General features: G+C 39.8%; 1 protein-coding gene across 1 annotated transcript; it reads left to right on the top strand.

The window, feature by feature from the left end:
• Window positions 1-7,836: 7,836 nt before the first annotated feature.
• LOC125381706 lies at window positions 7,837-8,163 on the top strand. The gene has a single exon (XM_048399151.1). It carries the CDS (start codon window positions 7,837-7,839, stop codon window positions 8,161-8,163), a length of 327 nt encoding a protein of 108 aa, XP_048255108.1.
• Window positions 8,164-25,095: the final 16,932 nt, after the last annotated feature.

Raw genomic sequence — 25,095 nt, forward strand, 5'->3', positions numbered from 1 at the left:
CTGGAAGGGAAGTTGCCAGTTTAAAACTGGTGCCGTGAATCGCGAGAAAGCTGCTTGGCTAATGTCGACTTCTTGTTCGTCATTTCACAGGTCAATCAACGTTGCGAAATTTCGTGACCTGTAATGGAATGTCCTCATATCTTTGTTTAGTGGTAGCAAAGATCTGATAATAATTCGATTGCAGCATGAAAGTAACTATAAATAACCTTCGGTTACAAATAAAAATGACAAACCCTTTCAATAATCATAACTTCATGCAGCGTTCTTAAAGGAATACACGTTGTTTCATTGCGCATAAACAAGTATATGTATCATCTACTAAAGGCCTGTGGCCGCCTCAGTACACAAATAATACAATATATTGCTTGATTGACCAGGTCTATTGGGCTGACAAACGAAGGAACAGAATCAGGTGAATGTATCATTCGGGCAAACGATCACATGTTTCTTGCACGCTTAAAGAACATATAACGGCGAATATAGGTGCCTTACAATAATTAATACATTACAGTGGAGTGGCAGGTACGAAACTCCTACAGCTGGAGAAACCTTATTGTAATTTGCATAGTTGGTTAGCAGTTGACACAATCGATTTGTTTGTATTAAATATTTATTTTACACCATTGAACCATTTTAAGGTTTCATCCCGCATATCCAGGGCGAAAGACACATGCCTCAAATGCGAGTGCGGCATTGTTGGTACTTGTGAATTAGAGATAGATTTCCATTAAACGTACAATGAAGTCATTTCCTAGACGTATGCGGTTAGGCTGTTTTCCCGGTAGTCTCTCAGGAAAGTTGATCACGACATCATCCACCACAAGCTGTAAAGTAAAAACATGCACCGTTTTATACATGCAGATATTTTGCTTTAATTGTAATTACGGAACATATTTCTTTTTTTTCCATAAACTTATATTTTTTCTCACAATATGACGGTTCTTTGAATGTGTAGTGATGCAAATGATATTTACAACCCCAGTGAAAGTCGTTCAGAATTCGCCTACAAATAAAACATCATTACCAAAGTTCAACACACTCCAACTCTGATCCTACCTTATACTCTCCGTCATTCAGAGATATTTGGATCTCAGACTCCTTTCCTACAGTTAAAGGAAGCGGTCGTATCTCCTCAATACCCCAACGATGGTGAAACTTGCTGTTGATAACTGTCAGGTTTATTCCACTTTCAGCGTCAAATCTGAAATCTGAAAGGAACGTCACGTCCTCACCTGCCGTCAGCCTCACAGAACACCTGTAACAAAACCAAACTGAGGTAGAAATGAAACAAAGGGACAAACTATAAAGAAATGCGTCCCCTTGGCCCACTAGAATTGCCGAAGACACCCTGGAAATCTTTTGTCTTTTGACTGATGGATTGATTTTCCTTTTATCCGTTACATGTCATGGACAAATCCAGATGAATGAGTAGTTGAACTGATTTTGGAGAGACACTATAGTTTCTTTTGTGAAATTGCGCGAGTGACGGGTGCTACCAGTAAGGCAGAACATTTTGCAAACACCTGGTGTCATCACTGTTTTTTTAGTGATCCATTCAGATACTTTTCTCCTCTGCTTTGCCTTTCAATATGTGTCGATGGATAACCGAATAAATGTAACAAGCTGTGTGCTAACTGGGACTTATGGATTTTTACGTTCATAACTCCATAAACGCAAACACAATCTTATTAATAAATACCTCAGGAATTATAACTTTACAAACTCATTATTTAATCCACCCAAAATAACTGAAGACAACAAATTACGAAATCAGTGACATCTGTCAGTGCAATAATGCGACACTTGCCAAATTTATTATCAGCTGATCAAGATTTTCGGCTTATGGAAAACAAAATGAAAAACTTGGCTGGTAAGCCAATTAAAGGAAACAGAATTGCTTGCTATCTGTTCATGATCTGATGTCTGCCATGAGAGATGGAACAGTGTCCATGTAGATGGAAGAGAATGGCTGTGTAACTGTGCAGTCTTGACCAAAGGCGTTTAATAACTACACCATTATCTGAAAACATCATATGAAGTTTTGAATGATTAAACATGGTATAAATGGTACCTATGTTCAAATGATTAAATACACACATAGATTTGCCAATATCCTAGAATAGATGGTTTCTATTTTATTGATAATAAGTCACCAAAACGGTTCTATTTGAATGGCACGTTGCACCTCCAATATTAATTTTCCAATTGTGAACATTTGATTGTGTTTCACTTGTCATGATGAATTTTGATTGATTGTTTCCATGCTTGGGGAAATAACTGGTATTAAATGAATTGGATAAGTGTTGCAGTGGGTTTGGTTTAACGTCACCTTGAAAGTCATTTCACTTATATCACGGCGTGTCAGATTGATGTGTGAAGAAAAGCCAGAAGTGATGCAGGTGATGCAAAAGGTGATACTACCCTGCCCCTCTGGTGGCAACCGCCACAAATATGTGCAAAGACAGTCATTTGCTCACCTGACCGAACATGACAACATATAGCATATGGCATAAGTTAAAAAATAGGAAATTGCATCAAACTTCGTCATTATTCGTCAAATTTGTAACTTTACTCCACTTATTCATGCTTATCGCGAACATCTAGTGTCCCCACTGGTTTTCAGTGATCAATTCATATAATTTTCATCTGAAATTCTGTTTGAATCATCACAAAACAAAACTCACTCACATGAGGCAGTGGATTAGAGATCCTCGTTACCTGAAAGCTGTGGTTGGAGTAGCCATGACAACAACATGGAACTTGCTTTGTGGCCAACATGGCAGATCATACGGGATGTTTGCACTCTACATAAAATGCAAATACTGTAGTCAATTATACATGACAAAAGACAGTATCCTTGCTTATCCACGACATGATGTTAACTACTACCACTTGTATATGGCGCGATAAGGACCGTGACATTACACACGGTTCAAGCTATCAACGGAATAAATGCTGCATACCACCGATCTACAAAGGCTTTGAAATATTCCTAAAAATATAATTAATGCTGGATTCACAGTTTTAAGAAACAAATTTTATATCAAGGCTGTTTTTTAAAACAGTTTTTATGTTCAGTGTCAACATTTACACTTTAAAAAATGGATTCGATAGGTTGGTGTGATCTAAAATTACAAATTATCGCAAAAAATGAGATTTAAAACAGTTCCCTCAATGATTTCGACTCATACAATGAGTATGACGAAAGCCTACAAATCCTGATCTTGCAATGCATTCATCTAGCAGAAGGCAATTTTGCAATAAAATATTAGTTTTGTAATACCTAAACGTTAAACATGTTACAGTTAACGTGCTCCTTATATATCATAGTTTGTAAGAAAACATTAGACTGACGCATAGTCTCTGAAAATATATAATTTGAATAGAAACAAAATTGAAAACAACAACATTGAAAAGGAGCCCCGGTGAGATGGGATATTCAGAGACGAATAGCATCTTCATTGAGGCTACGCATGCTGTGGTCATTATCAATTAAAATCACATTCTACAACCATCAGATAATGGTTTAAATGACAGGCATATATATTGTCTCACTTGCCAAGCTCTGTCCTCCATGGAGTGCTGCTGTCATCACCTCATGTTGCCCAGTCTAGCCCTCCCATTTCCCTTATAGTAATTTCTTACAGACATATTTTGAAACTTCGTTCACAATGTTATATGGTTGTTAGATGGCCCAATTGCAAAAACATATCCGGAACACCAATAAAGTTATCTAGGAATTTGAATTTGGAGACAAACTGGAGACAATACAAACATTGTGTGTAAAATCTTCATCGGTGAACAAACAAACAAAAGCGACAAGAGTCGATGAAAATGTTAATAAGCTGAATTCTTCATTCAAGAAAACATCATGGACTCGTGGAACAATTTTGTCAAAATGACTAAGGTCTGACAGTGATGTATCTCCTAGTGCGACCCAAGCATTACAAAGAAAAGCCTTATTTAATAACAGTTTAGCAAGATCTCTGGCTGTAGCTGCAAACACGTGACACTAAAGGCCTGTGCCAGGTCAATTACAAAAAAATTATCCTTGTGTTTTACAACGAAGCCTTAATCACAGTCACACTGGAGCATAGACAGAGTTAAGACATTAAGAGTTGACAGATGCAAATGTTAGAAAAAATTCCTGACCACTGGCAAAGATGTTGGTCCAGCCAGCCATGGCAGTTGATATGTTAACTCTGTAACCTGACCCCTGTTAGTTAGCTTTCTTGCAGACGATAACAGACCCTGGAATCCATTCCATTGGGGCACCATGTCATACAATCAGCTAAGTCACAGAGCATGTTGTTGTTTGTTGTTTAACGCCGCACTCAGCAATATTCCAGCTATATGACGGCGGCCTGTAAATAATCGAGTCTGGACCAGACAATCCAGTGATTGACATCATGAGCATCGATCCACGCAATTCGGACCGATGACATGCATCAATCAAGTCAGCGAGCCTGACCACCCGATCTTGTTAGTCGCCTTTTACAGCAAGTTTGGGTTGCTGAAGACCTGTTCTACTCCGGATCATCACGGGTCCACAGAGCATGAATTCGCGATCCATTTTAGTCGACCCTTTTGCCAAACATAGGTTACTGGGATCCAGTTCTACCCCGGAGTCCCAACAGGGCACATTGTTAATATGGCCCTATTACATGTTTTATGTACAACATTGTTACAGAATTAATAGCGCTCATGTTGATCTTTGTATCCTAAATTTATTAACAGATCATTTTTTTTGCGTTCAGATGGAAAATGTGGTATGGAACATCATTATACGTACTGGATTCCTCCATCTGAACTTTCCGCAGAGACTTGCCACATTCTCCCACTGTCCAGAGGCTTGACAGACACTGGTGTTTCTCTGATGACAGACCATGTAGTCCTTCTTACATGAATACCTTGCCACAGCACCCTGGTAGTGTCCGTCATGGCTCACGCTGGCCCCGAGTACATTAGGAGGATGCCCGCAGCCCGGAAACTCTGTACAGATAATCACATGCAACAGGGATACGGGTTCCCCTAATCCAAAAAATGCAAACCCAACGCCAACACCAATCGCCGACGAACGCCTAATAGTGCTATTTTGGTTACTTTTATTCGAATATTTTCTCGTTATTCCGAATATTTTTTACAACTGACCAAAGTTTCGATTTTTGTCTCAGACTGGTAATTTAAAATAATTTCACTCTATTTCAATTACTTTGTTTTGATATTTTGAATATTTTGTCGTTATTACAAATACTTATAATATGTCGATATTTCAAGTTTGTTTCTCGTAATTTCGATTATTTTCTCGAAGTTTCACGTATTTTCTCGTAATGTCGATCGTTTTCTAGTTATTGTAGATTAGAAAAACTTGAATTAACGATTAAATAATTGAAATAACTAGAAAAAAAAATCTATTTAAAAAATACAATTATACTACCAAAGTGGCACTGTAAGTCTTTCGTACGCTTTAACTATTATATTCATTACATGCTGTTAAAAAAGTACCCGTATTGTGATATGTGAAAAGGTGAAATTATGTTGTGGTAAACGTTAAAGTTCAGTTACAACATACCTGGAACACATGTTGCACGGCCATGTCGATCTACTTGACAGCTGGTGGTCAGGGGACATGACATTCCTAAACAGGGACCAGAGAGAGTCTGGAAATATAACATACAAATGCACTTCTCAAAGTTGGAGGTGGAAAAGTTATTCAAAAATATTAGTTGTGGTAATAGATTGGAGCAATTTTGGCATTTGGCCAGTAAAGTTAACCGTATAATATAATCGGATGTTCCAGACGTTTATTGGTAGATGCTTAACAATATTTTTGCTATATATTGCGATAGATACAGCTTGTAAATAGAACACAGCACTACTCGTGTCTAAAACACATTACTTTTGCATCTATTTGTGAATGAGAGACGATGGTCAAACGCTCGTGTGTTACATGAGATTAATGTGTCTTTTTAAGTGAGATTAATGTGTCTCTTTAAATGTAAAGTGTTTTGTGCTTACCTATCATGACATAATATTGTGGTATCACCAAGGGAGTATTTATTCTGGGACTTTACGTAGTACTAACTGTCCATGCTTCGAGTACGAATCATTACATATAACTGTAGGATCATCACCCTGAACGAATATCTTACTTCCCTCTTTTCAAAAAACGTAAAACACAGGCCGAAAGAGCAAACTGTCCAAGCCCATTCTTGCATGGCTCGAACTTGTGGCCAATGGGTGGTAACAAAACTAATAATTGTTAATTTATGTTGATATACAATGTAAATTAAAGCGTTTCCAAATTTTTGGATTACCCGTTTTTTAAGTCTACCAAATTAATACCCCCCCCCCCCCCCCCCAATCAGTTGACCTCATCCCAACACACCCTACCTTTCCTGTCCCATGTTTAAAAAAGTATCAACTTCACACAGACATAATCAACAATGACCCCCAAAATTGTTCGGATGGATTTTAAACAAAGAAATTATTTTAGAGGTACTAATCTTTTTGTGTGTTAAAATCTTGACAGATGTGATGATGATAACACAAATTATGCTCACAATGTATCTGGTAGTCTGAATACCACAGATCACACCCTATTTATACATAATTCCAAGGAAGCGTTTACGATAAATGTACCGAGCAACACCAATAAAAACACAGTTGGTGTTCAGAACATATATGATACAACATAAGTCATAAATATGTTGAATATTCATGTACCCTTAGATAAAGAAAAACATTCTGATGAAGAAAATATTTTTACCCAAGCATATGCAAACACAGACGCACATAATAACATTGATGTCACAGATGTCCTGAATTTTCATACCTGTACCCCATTTATTTTTAACAGAGTCCATGAAGCAAGGATTCCATGTCAATCAATGGCAAACATATTTGTATAATGTTAATGTTATAATAATTGTGATATTGATGTCAATGTTGTTCTTTATGATGATAATCATATTGTTTTAACTCAATCAAATGTAAACAAATATGTTGACAAAATATTTGATGTCATGCTTGCTTCACAGATGATAAAATAACAGATGTCGAAGTAAGTGCTCAAATTACAACATCTATCAATAAAGAGGTTGATGCAGAGGGCAGTAAGAATGATGTATCTACCATATATAAGCTAAACAAAAACTCTGAGAAAAATATTCAACCTATATAAACCTGATGTAAACACAAATATTTACTGATACTGAAAATATGTGTAATAACCCAGACAACATGAAAAAAAATCTTAGTTCAGAATAGAATGCAGACAATCTCGTAAGAAAATTAATAAAGCAAAAAAAGCGTCTCAAAAAATCAAAAGCAGAATTTAATAGATTGGCATATCACCAAGAGGAAAAGATTTACAAGAAAAGTATACATCACGTAAATATAAAGACAATCTAAATTAGACATTTCGTCAAAACCTTCACCACTCACCAAAAGAATTTTGGAAGATCCTAACTAAAAGTGAGAAAGAAAACAATTCGAAAACTCCTGATGCATCTTTATTATAAACAAAAGAAAGTTTTCACTTTAAAAATAGTTGTATAAAAAGCAAAAAAGCTGGTACAGGTTTGAACCCCCGCAGAAAACATTCGCCCAAATGCAACATGACCATAACGCAGATTTTCGAACGCAACTTTCCAAATCATGCATTGTTGAAAACGTGCAAAACGTGATTTTGAGACATTGGTCCTAATGCACGTGCGTGATTGTGGCATAAATACCGACGTTTGACAGAGCAGGCATTCAGTAAGCAAAAAAACCACAAAGAATATGCCCAGACTTACACAAGTGCAACGAGACAGAGCGATCGGTATGGCCAATATGGGGGCTACTCAACGTCAGTTAGCCAGAACTTTCAACTGCTCCCAAACCACCATCAGCAAGTTGATAATCCGCTACCAACAGACAGGAGAGACTCAAGACCGGCCAAGATCGGGAAGACCGAGAGTGACAACACCGGCCGAAGACCGCTACATCCGGCAGATTCACCTCCGAAACAGATGTGTGACGGCGACGTCAACGGCGGCAACAGCACTAAGGCATGCCATCAGCAGACGAACAGTCCTTCGAAGACTTCGTACGGCTGGTATACGAGCCTACCGACCCTTCCGTGGAATGGCCTTGACCCGTCTACACCGTCAACGCTGACTGCAATGGGCACGAACTGTACGTCGGTGGCAGCGACGTGACTGGACGAGAGTGCTCTTTACAGATGAAAGTCGGTTCTGTCTGTTCAGGAACGATGGCAGAGATCGAGTTTTTCGACGAAGGGGAGAGCGACTGGCGCCAAACTGCAATATAGAGGTTCACCCGTTTGGAGGTGGAGGCGTCATGGTATGGGGTGGCATTTGTGGCCAGATTACAACACGGCTGGTTATCATCCGAGGAAACCTGAATGCTCAGCGATACAGGGATGAAGTGTTGAGACCTGTTGTGGTGCCCTTTATTCAACATCAGCCAAGAGGATTAATTTTGCAACAAGACAACGCAAGGCCTCACACCGCCCGAATTGTTCAAGACCACCTGAACAACGTTAACGTCAATGTATTGCACTGGCCAGCTTGTTCTCCAGATATGAACCCCATTGAACATCTCTGGGATCATCTTGATCGTCAGCTGAGACAACATGTACCACCTCAAGCGAACCGACAGGAACTTGAACAGACTCTATGGAACTTATGGAACAGGATTCCTGTTGACGTTATCCGCCGACTGTCGACGTCAATGAGGAGGCGTGTTTTGGCGTGCATGGATGCCCAGGGTGGTCACACTCGCTATTGATGACGTGTTACATGACTACTGTGTCATTAATGGACTCTTCATGCACTTTCTCAATGAACCCTGATTTGTGTAATTTTTATTTTGGACCCATTGACTCTTTCTTTGTGTATTGCAGAGAATGCAATATCGGCATTACAATGCATGTTCATTCTAATTCATGGAAAATGATTTCTGTTTATAAATTAATCATCATAAATCTCACATATGCCTTTGTTTTTGGTGTTTGGTCAAGTGAAGTCGGTGAAAACTTTCTTTTGCCCGGTAGTTTATGATTATAAAATCGTAAACGATGATGTAATGACTGAAGAAATTATAAAAGCTGCAAAGAAGCTTAAACGAAATAAGTCTTCCGGACTAGATTTTTCCTAGAATGATCACATAAAAGATAGCATTCCCCCAATATATTCGGAATTTTTCAATCTTGTGTCTCATGTGGTGTAGATTTTACAAAGGCATTTGATACTGTCTGGAGAGTAGGACTGTGGTCGAAAATGCAAAACTGTGGAATTGAGGGCCGTTTTCTAACTAATATGTACAGTAATATTACATAAATGCTACAATCAAATAATGCAGAATCGGGGTATTTCCCTTGCCATTCAGGTGTCAGACAGGGCGAAAATCTGTAACCACCACTATTTTTAAATGATCTGGAACCGTGATTAACAAAACAAGGATGCAAAGCGTTTTGATTGAATCGTACATCAGGAAATGACATTACAGTAGGGTTACATAGTTTAGTTTTATTCTATGCAGACGATACAGTCTTTTTTAGCGATACCCAATCTAGGTTACAAAAATCATAAGATTCCTTTAATCAATATTGCTTAAAATGGAGGCTAAATGTAAATATCTCAAAAACCAAAAGAGTAATCTTTGGAGGGGGCCCAGCCAAATCCACCAAATCGATATTTTATTTTTTGGGAAAGATACTAGAAATTGTTGATAATTATACATATTAAGGTATAAAGCTTCACAGAAATAGAAAATTTGTGTTTTGTATGACATAACTAACAGCAAAAGCGACAAAAGCATTTCAGGTCGATAAAGCTGTTGTGGTTTTACACTTCAGACGTCGCAGATAATGAAGCGCCAACGCGTTGGGCCCCAGTACGAATACGGGGATATTGCGATATATCCGGGACATTATTATCAAAGGGGGTGTGGTCTGGGGAATATTCTAGGTGGGATAGCAATGCCTTTGTTAAAAAATGTAGGTAAGTCTTTCCTGAAAAGCGGTGTGAGGGCTCTTACAAATCTGGCGGACGATGTTGTATACAGTAATGTTTCCCCTAGGGAAAGCTTTAAAAGGAGAGGTCAAGAAGTTTGAACGACGGTGTGTGAGGAGTGAAACGGGAATCTCTGTATGCTCTGTCTTCAGCACCTATCGCGGGTAAGAAACGTAAGAAATTGATAAAGAAGAGCAGAATAGCTGTGCGGTAAAAGATGATACGTCCTGAAGAAGCACAGTGTTCAAAATCAGAGCTGGACCTGTTTTCAGTGCAAGCCATTGTGACTTCTATGCAGGATAGTGGCTGTACGGTTTACCCCTACTACCACCATTACAAGTGGGGGGCCGATACGGTTTGATTTTAACCCTGTAAATAATGACATAGATTTGAGTCAGTGTTATTTGAGAGTGGTATTCAAAAGAATCGAGGGAAATGGGTCTGACGTCGCCACTACAGATAATGTAGGGCCTGTGAACAATGTACTACACTCCATGTTTAAACAGGTACTTGTAATGCTGGGTCAAAATCAGACCGAAATAACACCGTCATTAGGCACCTACCCCTACAGAGCTTACATTGACAACTGCCTAACCTACAGACTGGATGTGATGTCAAATGTCCTTCAGTGCCAAGGATGGTACAGGGACGAAAGTGGGAAAATGAATTACATAAACATGCAGGATGGATGCAGCCTTTGGATGAAAAGATGACACACACTAGTGACTCCTACAAGAGAAGTTGAATTGACTGGCCGGCTGGCTGCACTGTGACCTGTTTCTTCAGCCCAGATATCTTCTAGATGGCCTTCCCTTGAAAACAGAACTGGTGAGAAGTGCTAATTCTTTGAAATACAACAACAGTTGCAGAACCCCGTGACACTGGTATGCTACCAAGAAGGGAGCTGTGTAATAGAGGTTGATGCTTTCAGGTAGTTGGCATTAGTTAATAAGTATAGCAATTATGTCCATGCAAGACAACCAGAGAGCTGAATAACTTTGCTCTAAATAACCGTCAAATGTCCAGTATTTACGGCGATACCATTCCCAGAGACTGGTTATTGAGAGTCCATAGGAGCGCTTATCACGAAAACGTACGCCAGAAGCGTACATAGTGACCTCGGATGTAAGCTCACAGCCCTGTACCAACTGGATTGCCTATCATGTTCCCAGGAAGTATGTTGTAGAGTGCTTCGAACCTTCTGGGCAGGATATTTCACTACATTTTCCAGAGTTTAGCCGCTTTAAAGAACTTTATGGGTACAAATCTCATCGAAGCAATTACGCCAGGTACAGTTCAATTCCAGTTCTTTGTGCGGGGCTTACTGTCTGTATTTCATATACTTGCTGCAGAGGTTATGGGTTACAAAGCATTGTGAACTCATTCTATATTGGGAATACACAAGCTAATGACCGTTTGCTATACCTATAATTGTAGCTCTGTTATTGAGAAATTGTCTTATGTCAACAATTGGGGAGGCTTCCTTGATGCACACTGTTACCCTCTTCGAAGTTGACAGCGTGATTTGGTCCGTCAAGCACGTGCTGCCAGTAACGTTGACGGTCAAAGATTTGGCGGTACCTGTGTTAGGGAGAGTTTCGGGCGTGGAATGTAGGTATTGTAGTGTCGTGAGAACGCCACATCGAGTACTAGCTGCGACGGTTAACGTAAGCACGAATAAATACACACACGGTCTGCGCTGTCTTACACACTTAGGGGTGTTTACCGCCTTTCTCCCATGCTGCATAGTGACCATGTGCCAGTCCTTAAAAGACTTGAATCTCGTTAGTGGGTCGTAAACAATTGTAATATGCGTGTCATGGTGATGGCTAGTGATATGGGGTGGGACGTTTATTGGCTAGTGAAGATTAAAAGATACTAAAATCAGCATGTGGTGGTTTTAATGTCACTTTAATGAGGTAGATGTACGGTGTGATGGGTTATGTAATAGTTCAGCCAAGTGAAATTACGACAACTTATACCATCTACAATTTTTCATCTTATAACTTAAAAACAACATATTCATATTTATTTTCGATCTCTATAATCATTGTAATAGCATTGCGGGGCCTACATCCAGTTTGCCTTCACAATGATCAGGTTATTGTAATTGATAAAGCTCATTCTTAATTTCATAAGGCCTTCCTTAGTATGTTTCCTTATTCTAAACTGATGTTTCAGTTTCCCTCACAAACGATTAAGAATGCTATTCTTTTTCTCTTTACACCAATAGATATCTGCATTGCCCAATGTTATAATTTTATTTGACATATTGATATACTTGTCCTTGTGTGATTACACATGTATGACATTTTAGCAGTCATTATATATAAGTGGCAGTATGAAAATTATTTGTTAAGATTGGAATGCTACACTAGTTAAGGACTTATGGTGGGAAATAACACAACGGCTGATAAATAAAATGACATTATTACATCGATGTGACATGTTACCCCAGACTGACAGAATGAATCGCTGCTTTCTGACATAGAAAATGCCGTGGCTACATACCGTTTTTCATGGCGTTTTTTTTCAGGTATGCCGATGTGTGTCTTAGTTACAGATGGTTAAGCTTGGCCCCGTCCCTACATGCCACTAGTTGTCACAGCGCACATTGATCAGGGACCCAGACCGGAAGCGACAGGATGGACCGTCACTTACATCATTGAGAGTTATTGCCCTTTGGAACAAAAAGATCGCCCATTACATAATAAAAGAAAAAACATAAATCAGTATTCAGTTAGACCCTATTCTTAAACGCCAACTCCGACAGCATGTGCACCAGTTATAGGATGGAAAGAGGCAGCAAATGTCAATACAATGTGTTCAAAACATGTGTTCATTGTAGTAGGACCATTACCGGCCCAAACGTAATCTTGTAATCAGAACCGACATATATTGTGAATATCCCAGTTTTAAACATATGGACCCATGTTGAACATTAACCATGTTGAACGTAATCGGACAAGATCTTCATCACATACGATTTCGCCAAAATTAATATACACAATATTGAAAGAAATTTTGAATAAAATTAAATACCTACATTACAAACATAAGTCCAGGTATGCAATGATAACTTTTTATGACCAGACAGTGCAGTAGGAGAAAGTCAGCATTATACAGTTCCCCAGGGAAGTGAAGACCGATATTGATTATGTTTGTAAACCCAGACACACGCAGACTATGTTGGAAGATGATGCTGTCATATCTGATATCGTGTGTAGAAGTGTGGCATGGCTTGTATGTTGAGGGAATGAACCGCTTTTCTGCACACGTAACCCACCTCATAAGCTGACCCCATGATCGGAATAAGTGTCCAATCAATATACCTGATGACGTTTAGAAACCAGCAATGGCATAAAATTCTGCCTTCACGAGGCGTCTTGCTGGTGCATCTTTCGGAATCTTTATGAAATTAAGAGTAGTGACAAATGCAGTAAGTGTTGAATCAATTGAACGTGATACTCCATGTAAATAAGCAAGTGCTGCTTGAAAGCACCTCTTGCTGAAATACCTTAAGGACGCTCAAGATAGGGATGGACAAGATCTATTAAGTTTTCAATTGCATCACGAGGCGGCACACGATACCCACTGATGTGGTCTTGGTGGTCTGAGGTGGTCTGACGTGGTCACGATACAAACATGCTCTTTTAGTGACCCTGCCTGCATCAAATCAAAACATAAGCCACCATGTTAAATGTTTGTCACCAACTTACGACAGCTCTTGACCTGTCTTAGACTTTGTGGTAAATTTAAGAATTCTTTGCATTTCGAACGTTCCGAGAATATATACCTGTACTACTTAGTATCAGAGGCTACGCTGAAAGATGTTGAAGACACACAAGACTGCCTGAGGGAATCTGACTGTAGAATGAGTACAGCTGCAAGGCAGCGGGGCGTTAGAGTGAGAGTTTTCCTTCTCCAAGAAGAGCAGCCAGTCAAGGCTGATGAGCTCTCTCGAGCTCTGCCCGAAGCGTCTGATTTTAAGGCGTCAGATAGCTACCTATCGCCCATGTGAAGCCCAGGAACTGCCCTTGAAATATTGTAACACAATTGCCTTTATCAGGTGGTATCTACATCAAGCATTATGTCATACCCTGTCAGAAATAACTAATTCGAGGATAAGATATTGAAAACAGTTCACATTCCTCATATATCTTGCTTTAGAATCTACCCTCAGAAATGGCAAAAGTCAAGTTCTAAGATCAAATTTCCACTTTCAGCATTTAATATTTAAAGCTCTCAATTGTTTTCTGTAAAAGAAAAACCAAATAACAGATTCGTTTCATAACAAATCTTTTCAGGACATCCAGTAAGGACAGCGAACAATTAGATAAGAATATTGACTGTATCTTACAAAAGTTATAAAACAAAGTTTTTCCATTTGTCCCTTGTTTTTGTTTTTAAAATTATGACATATGAGTGTAGTGTGAGAAAATTTTGTTTAACGCTGCAGTCAGCAATTTTCAGGTTACATCACGGCTGTAAATAATCAAATCTGGATCTGGGGAACCAGCGGTACATAACATGTGCTACACCCCTTGCCACTGGGGTACGAAGATAAACGAGCTACCAAGTAACACAGCCAGAGCATCCCATACATGTTAATCTTATGTAGTTATGGTTACTGGGGACCTTTTTTGTCCCTGAATCCGCACGGTGCGACTAGTGTACAGTATATAACTGCATCATTGGATGTAAGGACATATGTCTTATGCTTCGTGTGGAAAACGCAATGGTCAATTTTGTACTTATAGACTTGAACCCTGTCAAAAGATGTTACAGACTTGCCTTGAAAAATATACATGAACATGGTTATCGCTTATGAAATTAATAATTGTAAAGAGTTTATTTGTATATTCAGATGCATCAGCTGTTATGATATGTTTTTCAAGTTGTATATCTATCATACTGTAATTATATTACGTTCGCACTCTCACAAATCAAACAGTTTATGTAAACTAAATCAAACATCAACAGTAAAGCACGAGGTTTTAGTTTGTGTTTTGTTGAACAAAGCAATCAGCAATATTCCAACTGAATGACGGTGGTCTGTAAATAATCATATCTGAAACTGACAGTCTAGTAATCGAGCCACACAACTTCACACATTTTTGCTGTTTTCTGGACTTTGCTTCTCTCTGTTCTGAGGGGTTGTAGGGGCTTCTGGTTGATACAGTGTTTGCATTCTGTTACCGGTTCATGCCCTGCCTTAAAAACAAGGGTGAGCATGTAGGAGTGGACTTCGAGCAAGCCCCCTGCTTCTTCTCAAAGGCTGAGAGAGCAGTGGCGTGGAGAGTGTATCTCAGATGGTCCCATCTTTGCTTGGCATCTCTCTGTGAAGGTTCTGTAAGAGGAGATCCGGGTCAGCATTGGTCTTCAGCAACCCATGATTGACGTTAGAGGCGACTAACGGGATCAGGTGGTCAGGCGGTCAGGCTCGCTGAATTGGTTGATGCATGTCATGGTATCCCAATTGCATGGATTGATGTTCATTATTTAGAGACCACCGTCACATGGGTGGATTGTTGCTGAGTGCAGCGTTAAACAACACGCATACTGTAAGGGGAACATCTGATCCTGCAGCAGACAAAGGAATAGTCTGTGCCCTGGTCGGCGTTGTGGTAGGAACTGAGAGCGATGCTCCACACAAATCCAGTAGAGCAGGCTAACTGGGTTGATACAGCACCTTGCTGCCCGAGAGCTTCACCCCGAACGCCATGTTCTACCTACTATACTGCTGCTTCCCGTTTTGTGCTGTCGTTCCAGTGCGCCGATCTTGGCCCATGCAACAGCCCCACCCTCATCCTCTCAGCATCACTGATAGATCCGAGGGAAAGGTATGAGACAGTACTGCTTGTAATAGAGGTGTCACAAAAAGGGTGTTGACCAGATTGTTTTCGGTAGTCCGACTCTCGATTTGCTGTGGGAGTTTACACGTTTAGCCAGGGCAGTAGGGTTGGGAATTATCTTTCCTTCGCCGGGAAGAGAAGCCAGACACGATGGACGAGCCCCCTCTACCCTAAGCATCTGGTTTCAGTCTTCAGGTAGCAGCCTTATACCCCGAGAAAAGCTCCGACATGTGAAGGCCAGGAGCCTTGACTGTGAGAGGCCAGTGGAGGCGCTCCCTGTTGGGGGCATTTGATGGGCATTGGGAGTTTATCCCCAATTCTGCAGTCTTTGTCAGGTCACAGTTTAATAAAACACTTCTGAATAGACTGCAAGAAAAGGGCATACAATGTGAGGCATATGTAATTTGTTTCAGAAACAAATCAAAGGGTAGCTCCCTTAGTTTCCACGGGCACCTGCACCTATCTAACAGCTGACTGGAAAATCGATCACTCTGACGCACTGCATTATATCACAGTCATATATACATGCACTATATGAAACAGATGCTCGTAGTATATGTAGATGTAAGACGTACCTATTGACCAACTGGGTCAAAAGGTCATGGCCCCTCAAGTTTATGATGAGAATTATCGGCTCAAAAGATTGGTGTCCACCACGTGACACCAAGTAATTTTAATGCTATTCAGAACCCCAGTTGTCGAAGTGGTAGCAAACTGAGAATCATTAGACACATGTCACTCGTTGTGTTGAGATAAGAATCCATCTAATGAGAAATACTTGTAAAAACGACAATATGTAACATCAGCATGTCATTGACAATGTACATATAATCAAAGTCCACAAGCATAAACATTATCAGGAAGTATATGTTGTCATTTGAAAACTATCCCTGTCAGTCCTCATGTCTGATCCAACTCATAGATCCGCCAATGATGTACCCAATCTATAGAGGTTTTATAAGTTAATGAGGTGACGATATGATACATTGAAGAAGCACTTCACCCTGGAATATATTAATATCATGTTTTTATTTGAAGTTTATGCGATATACAGCTTTTCAATTGGACGAGTGATCGGTCACCTCGTTCATACGTTTCTTTCTTGAAATGACGCAAACACTGACGGACTACTTCCACATTCCTGGGAAAACCCTTGGGACGTCCCAAGCACGAATACGTACAGAAGCGTTCTTTCTGATCATTTAGACCCTTCAATCTTGAACTCAGCGTTTTAGTATACATTGAGAAACGCCAGAGAGTTTGACTGCACCTTCGTTCACGAATATACTCGCTACGACCCATCCTCGTGAACAAAACAAAGAAATGCACATCTAAACTATGGTAGTATCGACTCGATCCGTGTCTAGGCTAACAGTTGCAGTCTACGGCAATCTATGAGTTAACCTTAGTGTCATTTTGATACGTCTTTAATCGCCTTTCAATGATCGGTCAATTGATCAATGATGACTAAAACATGTAACCGCCATAGGTTCATTAGCAACTCGCGAAATCTCTCCGGTCACGTTTATCGCGTCGGCCATTTTGACATCTTGTACTTGACATAATAGTATTACGACACGCTGTCATTGTGACTTACTTACTGAGGTAGTTCTTAACAGATCTGTCTCATCTAATATTGATATTATTTGAATACATGTGTTGCGTAAGATGTTTCTGAAGAGCAAGTTGTGCATTGAACTATTTTATTCCATGATACAGCTTGTTGTTGTGTGGCTGTCAGTGTAAACATGAAATCGCATGTACTAAACAAAATTGTGTATAGATCTTGGCCTACATCCTTTGAGGTAAGAAATTATGATAAAAAATTGTCGCAAGCTCCGACGTTCATACAGTTTGACCCTCACTCTATGAAGGTTCATACTCCAATGAACTCACAATAAGTGAAAGTCAATTCTAAAATGAACTGCACAGAAAACAATATGCCCCACAATAAGCAATTTGTTATTTAAGTTACAACGTTATGAATTTATCCTCAACAAGTTACATTCACGACCACATCTGTGACTCAGTCAAGCACAATTTGGTGAAGCTTGTGTTTGTTTGTTTCCAATCTCATTAAAATCAGATCTAAGTTCTCATTGCCACTAAACAAAGATCTGACGACATCCCATTACGGGTCACGTCAGAACGACCTTTCGCGAACTTGGAATGACTAACAAGAAATCGACATCAGCCAATTAGGAAGCAGCTTTCTCGAACTTTACTACGCTTGAACATTATGCTGACACAGTTCTCGATTAAAATTACGAAAACTGAACAAACGAACAATCCGGATTGTCTTATATAAGGTTGAGATTTTATGGCAGTGCTTCCCACATATACCGTGCATCGCCTTCTCCGTTCAATGTTTCTCCATCTGAAGCGAGAGATAGACGATAATTTTGACGGAATCAGTCGTACGGGCCGTAACTATCGTTTGGGATACACCGTGTTAACGCATTCGAGTTCGAGGTATCATGATTAGAAAACACATTCCTTCTGTCACTTTCATGATCTGGTAAGCGACGCTTTGATTGGTCGGATAAAAGGTGGTTCTGACGTGACCTGTAATGGGATGTCCTCAGATCTTTGTTTAGAGATAGCGAGAACTAAGATCTGATTTTAATGAGATTGGTTTCTTTGTTTTTTTGTTTCTTTCTTTGTTGTTAGTCGCCTTTTACGGCAGACCCGTGAAGATTCGTGATAGAATAGGTCTTCAGCAACCCATGCTTGACGTAAAAGGCGACTATGCTTGTCATAGGCGGCGACTAAGCGAATCGGGTGGTTAGGCTCGCTGACTTGGTTGAAGCATGTCATCGATCCCAATTGCGTGGATCGATGCTCATGATATCAATCACTGGAATGTTTCGTCCGCCGTCATATAGCTGAAATATTGCTTAGTGCGGTGTAAAACTTTTACGCCTAGCATTGGGTGCTGAAGACCTATTCTACCCTGTAGTGAAGCTACAGTGAAGGTCAGTGAAGCGTGTGGAAGGAAAACGTGTAAAGAGTGAAGAATGACATATCTTGGGCCAGTGTTGGATATCACAGAAGTCGAACCCAGATCTTGGAGAAATGCTTACACGAGCACTGCTGTTTCTGTTTAGAAGGCATGTACGTGTCTTGTGTTCAAAACCAAAGGAGAGACATATAGAGGACGCAAGGCATTCAGACGCACAGTCATACAGAGACGGACTCCCGAGCTTCTTGAACGCCTGGTGTTCCATGTACTTGTCATGTTGTATTGCAGCATCGAAGCAGTTCTGACTATTTACAAACCTAACTATTCCACAAAGAAGAAGCAAAACTTCAGCACGGTTGGATACCAAAGCTATGCTAGGTTTCGCCATTCTTCGACTATAATGTGTGTCTGTGTGTGTGTCTTCTCTCCGTGTAAGACAATTGCTCTGTCGCGAAACGATCTTCCAAGAGTAACGTAAAGGTTTCAAATAAATATTTTATTAGTCCTAAGTGAAATGACGTTCTAGAAAAAGTGCAACAGAGTTAGCATTTGCCATTTGTATCAAGTATCCACAAAACCCATTAAATCAAGAAGAAGATAAAGGAACCATACATCTTGCTTTCATATGTACGCTGTATGAACATCCCACAAGTATTTCAATATATACTGAACCGCAAAATAAACGTCTCCATGAATAGATATATGAGAAACCTTATTTGTCCAAACACTGTAAACATACTTCGAGACATATTAAAAAGATGAAACTTGGCAAAACTGACCATCAAGGTTGAAATTAAAGTTTCAAATGTTCTTAAAGTGAAACACAACACTAGTCTCTGAGAAAATTGCATCATAAGTCAGTATCTCGTGTGTCCGCCATGTGCATTGATGACTGCCGTGCAACGTCGATACATGGAATGGATGAGGGGGTTGATGAGGACCATAGGCACTTGAGCCCACACTCTGAGGGACGCCTGACGCAGTTCAGCTGCAGTTGTCGGCCTTGGTCGGACGTCTTTCAGCCGTCTTTGAATCTCCTCCCACAGGTGCTCAATGGGATTCAAATTGGCACTGAGGGCAGGGCACTGCATGGTTCTAATGCCATTCTGCTGGAGGAGGTCTCTTGTTGCTCTCTCAGTATGGGCACGGGCGTTATCATTCTGAAAATCGTGGCTGCAGCGACGTGCCAAATGAAGTGTGGCGTGTGGTCTCAAGACTTGATCAATGTACCAAGCTGCTGTGACACCATTGCCTCACCCTGGACTGATGTTCGGGAAGACCACAGAGCCGACCCTCTGTGCAAGACCAATTCCACCCCACACCATGATGCTCGGACCACCCCACGAGTCTCTCTCAACAACACAAGCATCCCGTCGCCAGACTCCCTCTCTCTCTGCCATCTGCTGTTGAGATACAGTAACGGCTCTCGTCCGAGAAGAGGACTCTACTCCACTGCTGGTGGCGCCAATACTGTTGCTGTGTTGCCCACTGAATACGGTCCCGGCGATGACGTTGTGTCAGAATGGGTCCTCGGTGTGACCTGTGACAGTGGAGGTGTCTGCTCGTCAATCGTTGATGCACGGTGTCAGCACTAATGTGTCGCTGGTGTGTCCCCATGGTCTGTCGAGCAGTTTTCACAGCAGTAACCAAGCAGTCTTGAAGATGCTGTCGCACAATCTGACGATCCTGACGTCAGGTGGTGACCCTTGGTCTTCCACTAAGTGGTCGGTCATCTATAGTGTTGGTGGTCTGGTACCGTCACTGGAGCCTGTATATGGTGGACTTGAAATGCATTGGCTACCTGCCAGGCGGTTTGTCCAGCTTGCAATCGTCCAAGGGCGTCGCTGATTATTTGTCAGTCTCGGCATGTGGTAGCAATTCAATAACGAATGAATGTTATCCGATCTGGGTGAAATGTTATAGGGCAAGAAATGGGGGAACGCATGTGTATTTCAATTTGCACGGAACTCACGTGCATCGGGTTACCATGGCCGTTGCCGTGATGCGTTTGGGCGATCGGTTTTATGGTCATCTGCTTTGGTTTTTTATCATGGAATTTCATTATGTTCGGACAAGGTAATGTTAATTTTTAGAAACTTTGACAAAAATTACCCAGATATTTAAATGACAACGTTTCATGCAATGTTACTTTGGTTGACGTTTCTTTTGCGATTCAGTATATATTTCCAGTAAGATACCAACGCTGTGCTCGGTGTTGCCATTCTTCGGGTCGTCGTGCGGGTGAGTCTCTGGAAACGATGTTCCAAAGTTGACTGAATAAATATGAAATTTTATTTGTCCTCACTGAAATGGCGTTATTAAATATTGATCAGAATTACGCCCTTATCAGCTGACATCTGAATAAAGTCAGTCAGGAATATTTAATAAATGAATACAGTGTCATGATGAGATGATAGAGAAATATATCTTGTTTTTAAAATCTTCGCTCAGTGATTGGTGTAATGTGAACATTCCACATGCAATTTCAATATCAGTCTTATGTTATAAAATATGTACATGTGATATTAGGTTGAAGAAATGGTTAAAGTGAATTGGTTTCTTTTAGAGACACCCAGCAAGTACAGCGAACTATGTAATTATCTGGATAAGATTAATCAGCCACCTTTTTTAAAAAATAGACTTTTCAGAAGATTGCATTTTTTTTTTCGCACTTATTAGCTAAACTTTATAGTCTTTGTGGTTGTGTTTGGACGGACTTAGCTTGTTATCAATATGCATCCCTAAATATTCTTTTTGTATCTATGGTTTGGGGATTTTTTTCTCCGTGTACAAAAACAAGTTTCTTAAGTAAGGTTAAGCTTGTAAAAGATTTGTTTTCGAAGTTTTCAAGAGCTCAATATCGTTGAAAATATCAACTAATTCTATCCATCGATGATTGAAATTTCCAAGGTCAATGTCACAGTAAAGTTCTTTGTAAACAGTGATTTTTTTGTTGTTGTTGTTGTTTAACGCCGCACTCAGCAATATTCCAGCTATATGACGGCGGTCTGTAAATAATCGAGTCTGGACCAGACAATCCAGTGACTGACATCATGAGCATCGATCAACGCAATTGGGATCGATGACATGCATCAACCAAGTCAGCTAGCCTGACCACCTGATCCCGTTAGTCGCCTTTTACGACAAGCATTGTCACCTTTTACGACAAGCATGGGTTGCTGAAGACCTATTCTACCCTGGAATCTTCGCTGACTTGGTTGATGCATGCCATCGTATCACAACTGTCTGGTTCGATGCTCATGATGTCAGTTACTGGATTGTCTGGTCCAGACAAGATTGTTTACAGACCAACGTCATATAGCTGGAATATTGCAGTTAAGTTCATACTATACAGGAACATTTGTCAATTATATATGTAGATGTATGTAAATATAAAATGTCAACATGAGATAATAACCAATCTCGATTATCCACCGAAACAGATTCCACAGGGAAATAACCAGTGAAAATGATATGAGCGGATCAATTATAAGCAGTGATGACACCAGGTGTTTGTGAAAAAGGGAAGCATGTCCTGCCCTGCCCCACCGGTAGCACCAACCAAAAATGAAGATTGGCTGTGTAAAATGTGTGACTTGGATGTGTCAAGTATCGTTGTTCGTCAACCATTGGTTTTGAAAATGAACATGCTGTTCTATACTTAGTGGACATGGACCATCCAATATGGTGATTGAATTGACTTAATGCTTGCTTAACCCGGCAGTCGACCGCCGGTTAAGATAAAGACAGAGCCTGTGTCTTCTTGTATGAGTCCTTTACTAATGCCAGCCCATTGAGATAACATGCCCGAAATTAGCATGGTTACCGTCTTTGATGAACACTTGGAGTATGATATATACATTTCTGCTTTATCTGATATATTATAATAGGGGTGCAGATCAATAATTAACTGTAAACATGATAAACCCATCACCAAAATTAAAATATTATTATCATGTTCGGACACAAATGGGTTTGACTGTGTAATTTAGACATTCTATGCCATCTCGGTTGAGAGGATTATAGTTCATGAAATTTTGAGGCAAAATATGTTTGGAAACAGAATACCCACTTTATGGAGTGTATGATACCAGAACTGTTTTTATAGTGTTTAAAAAGACAAATTTCTCTCTTTAAAGGAGGATTTTATTATATCTATTATTATGATTACTTTACGGCTATTTCCCATGCAGCTGCTGTTACATTGGACAATGTCGCATGTAATGACAGTTAAAGTTTCGAGGTGATGAAATAATGCTAAATGTTTAATTTATATGAAATATATGAAAGAAAAGGGAGAAGAATTAATTGTTTTCATGTGAACATTGTTGTTAAAACCCCACTAATTTCCATCTTGATGAATGTTCATTTTCATGTTTTTCCTCACTGAACATGTTGATCACTTCATATTCAATTGTCTGTTTCCTTTTGTGGTGAGAAGAGCTAGCAAACTACACTATATAAATAAATACCTTGACTACTTTGTTACTGTAGTATCAGTCTTTATTCCTTCATTCATTCAGTTTCACTTTCTGAGGTGAGGTGGTTGCAAATTGCACAAATAACAACAAACATTAAATACGTCGTCAATCAGTTACACAACAGGACTCTTTTCCACCCATGGCAGACCGAAATAGTATTTATTTTGCATCAATTAAGGCTGTCCTCCAACGCTCCCACACAAACAGCACAAGAGATGGGATTAGAAGAGAAGCGGAGGAAACTCACATTTTAGTTAACAGTTTCCAATCTTTTATTCATCAAATTGTGTAGGCCTTAGGCCCATTCTACATTACAGCTTTCACCCTCTGGAGATGGAAGTGGATCCATCTTCAGAACTCAGAAATAGGAGTCCATCCTCCTCATGTACACGTGAAAGATCCCCTATAGACATCCATGAGCCAATCTCCAAATTTAATTCAGTGGAATTGCAGAGGACTTAGGAACAATTTTAATGAAGTACAATTATTAGCACTAGATTTTCAACCGTCAGCATTTAGTTTACAAGAACCATATCTTAAACAAAATGATTTATTTGAAATGCGTCAGTATAGATCTTAACATTCTTTTCACCACCCGGTGATAAAGCCACTGGCGGTGCTTCCATTTTGGTGAGGCAGGGCATTATCCGCCGCCATGTTCCTGTAAACTGCAACCTTCAGGCTGTTGCTGTTCGTCTCACTTTACAAGTAACCTTCACACTTTGTTCCTTGTATATTTGACCATCTTCAAATCTTCAGCAGTCCGATCTTCAGGATTTATTTGACCAGCTCTGTATCATCATGGGTGAGCTTAATGGACATAACCCTCTATGGGGTAGTTCCGTTACTAACAATAAAGGGAAACTTGAAGATATCATTTCAAATAATAATTTATGCATATTCAACGATGACTCGAACACATAATTACATCCTGCAACCGGAACGTACTCTGCTTTAGATCTGTCAATCACAGATTCAAATATATACAATGAATTTGAATGGTCAGTCCATGATGACCTTTGTGGCAGTGACCATTTTCCGACACTAATTACAGCTATTCATCCCAACGATGATCCACCTAAAACACGATGGAATTTTTCCAAGGACAATTGGCCATTATTTCAGACCATCTGTACTGACAAATTGCAACAAGACCTTTTTATGGATGTTCCTGACACGATTCAGTTGTTCTCCGTTCAACTGAAAGCTATAGCGGATGAAACTATTCCTAAGTCCTCTGTGAACCAACATATTCGTAAACCATGGTTTAATGACGAATGCAAACACGCTAGGAATAAGACAGAGAAATACTTTCGACGCCATGCTACTGTTCATAATTATAATAATATAAAAGTCAATTATACCAAGGCTCGACGAGTTTTTAAACATACTAAATGGCAGACTTGGGAGAATAAAATAAATTCACGCACGCCAATGTCACAGGTATGGAACAAGATCCAGAAAATCAAAGGCAAAGGTTCCAAATCTAGTATTCATCATCTCAAAGATGACAATACTTAATTGACTGAAAAATCTGAAATTACAAATAAGTTGGGTGAAACTTTAGCTCAACACTCTTCTTCGTCAAATTATAATCCAAAGTTTCAGAAGTATCAAAAGCAACAAGAGAGGAAAAAAGTTAATTTTAATTCTGACAATGGCGAAGATTATAATGAAATATTTTCACTTCATGAGCTACACACTGCTTTAGCACAAGCTCATGATACTGCAACTGGTGCTGATGATATTATCCATTATCAGCTTCTAAAGCACTT

Source organism: Haliotis rufescens, unplaced genomic scaffold (assembly GCF_023055435.1).
Source record: "Haliotis rufescens isolate VD_foot unplaced genomic scaffold, xgHalRufe1.0.p SCAF_19, whole genome shotgun sequence".
NCBI lineage: Eukaryota > Metazoa > Mollusca > Gastropoda > Lepetellida > Haliotidae > Haliotis > Haliotis rufescens.

Excerpts from the sequence above, each read along its gene's own strand:
- LOC125381706 (XM_048399151.1), top strand. The coding sequence starts at position 7,837 with ATGGGGGCTACTCAACGTCAGTTAGCCAGAACTTTCAACTGCTCCCAA.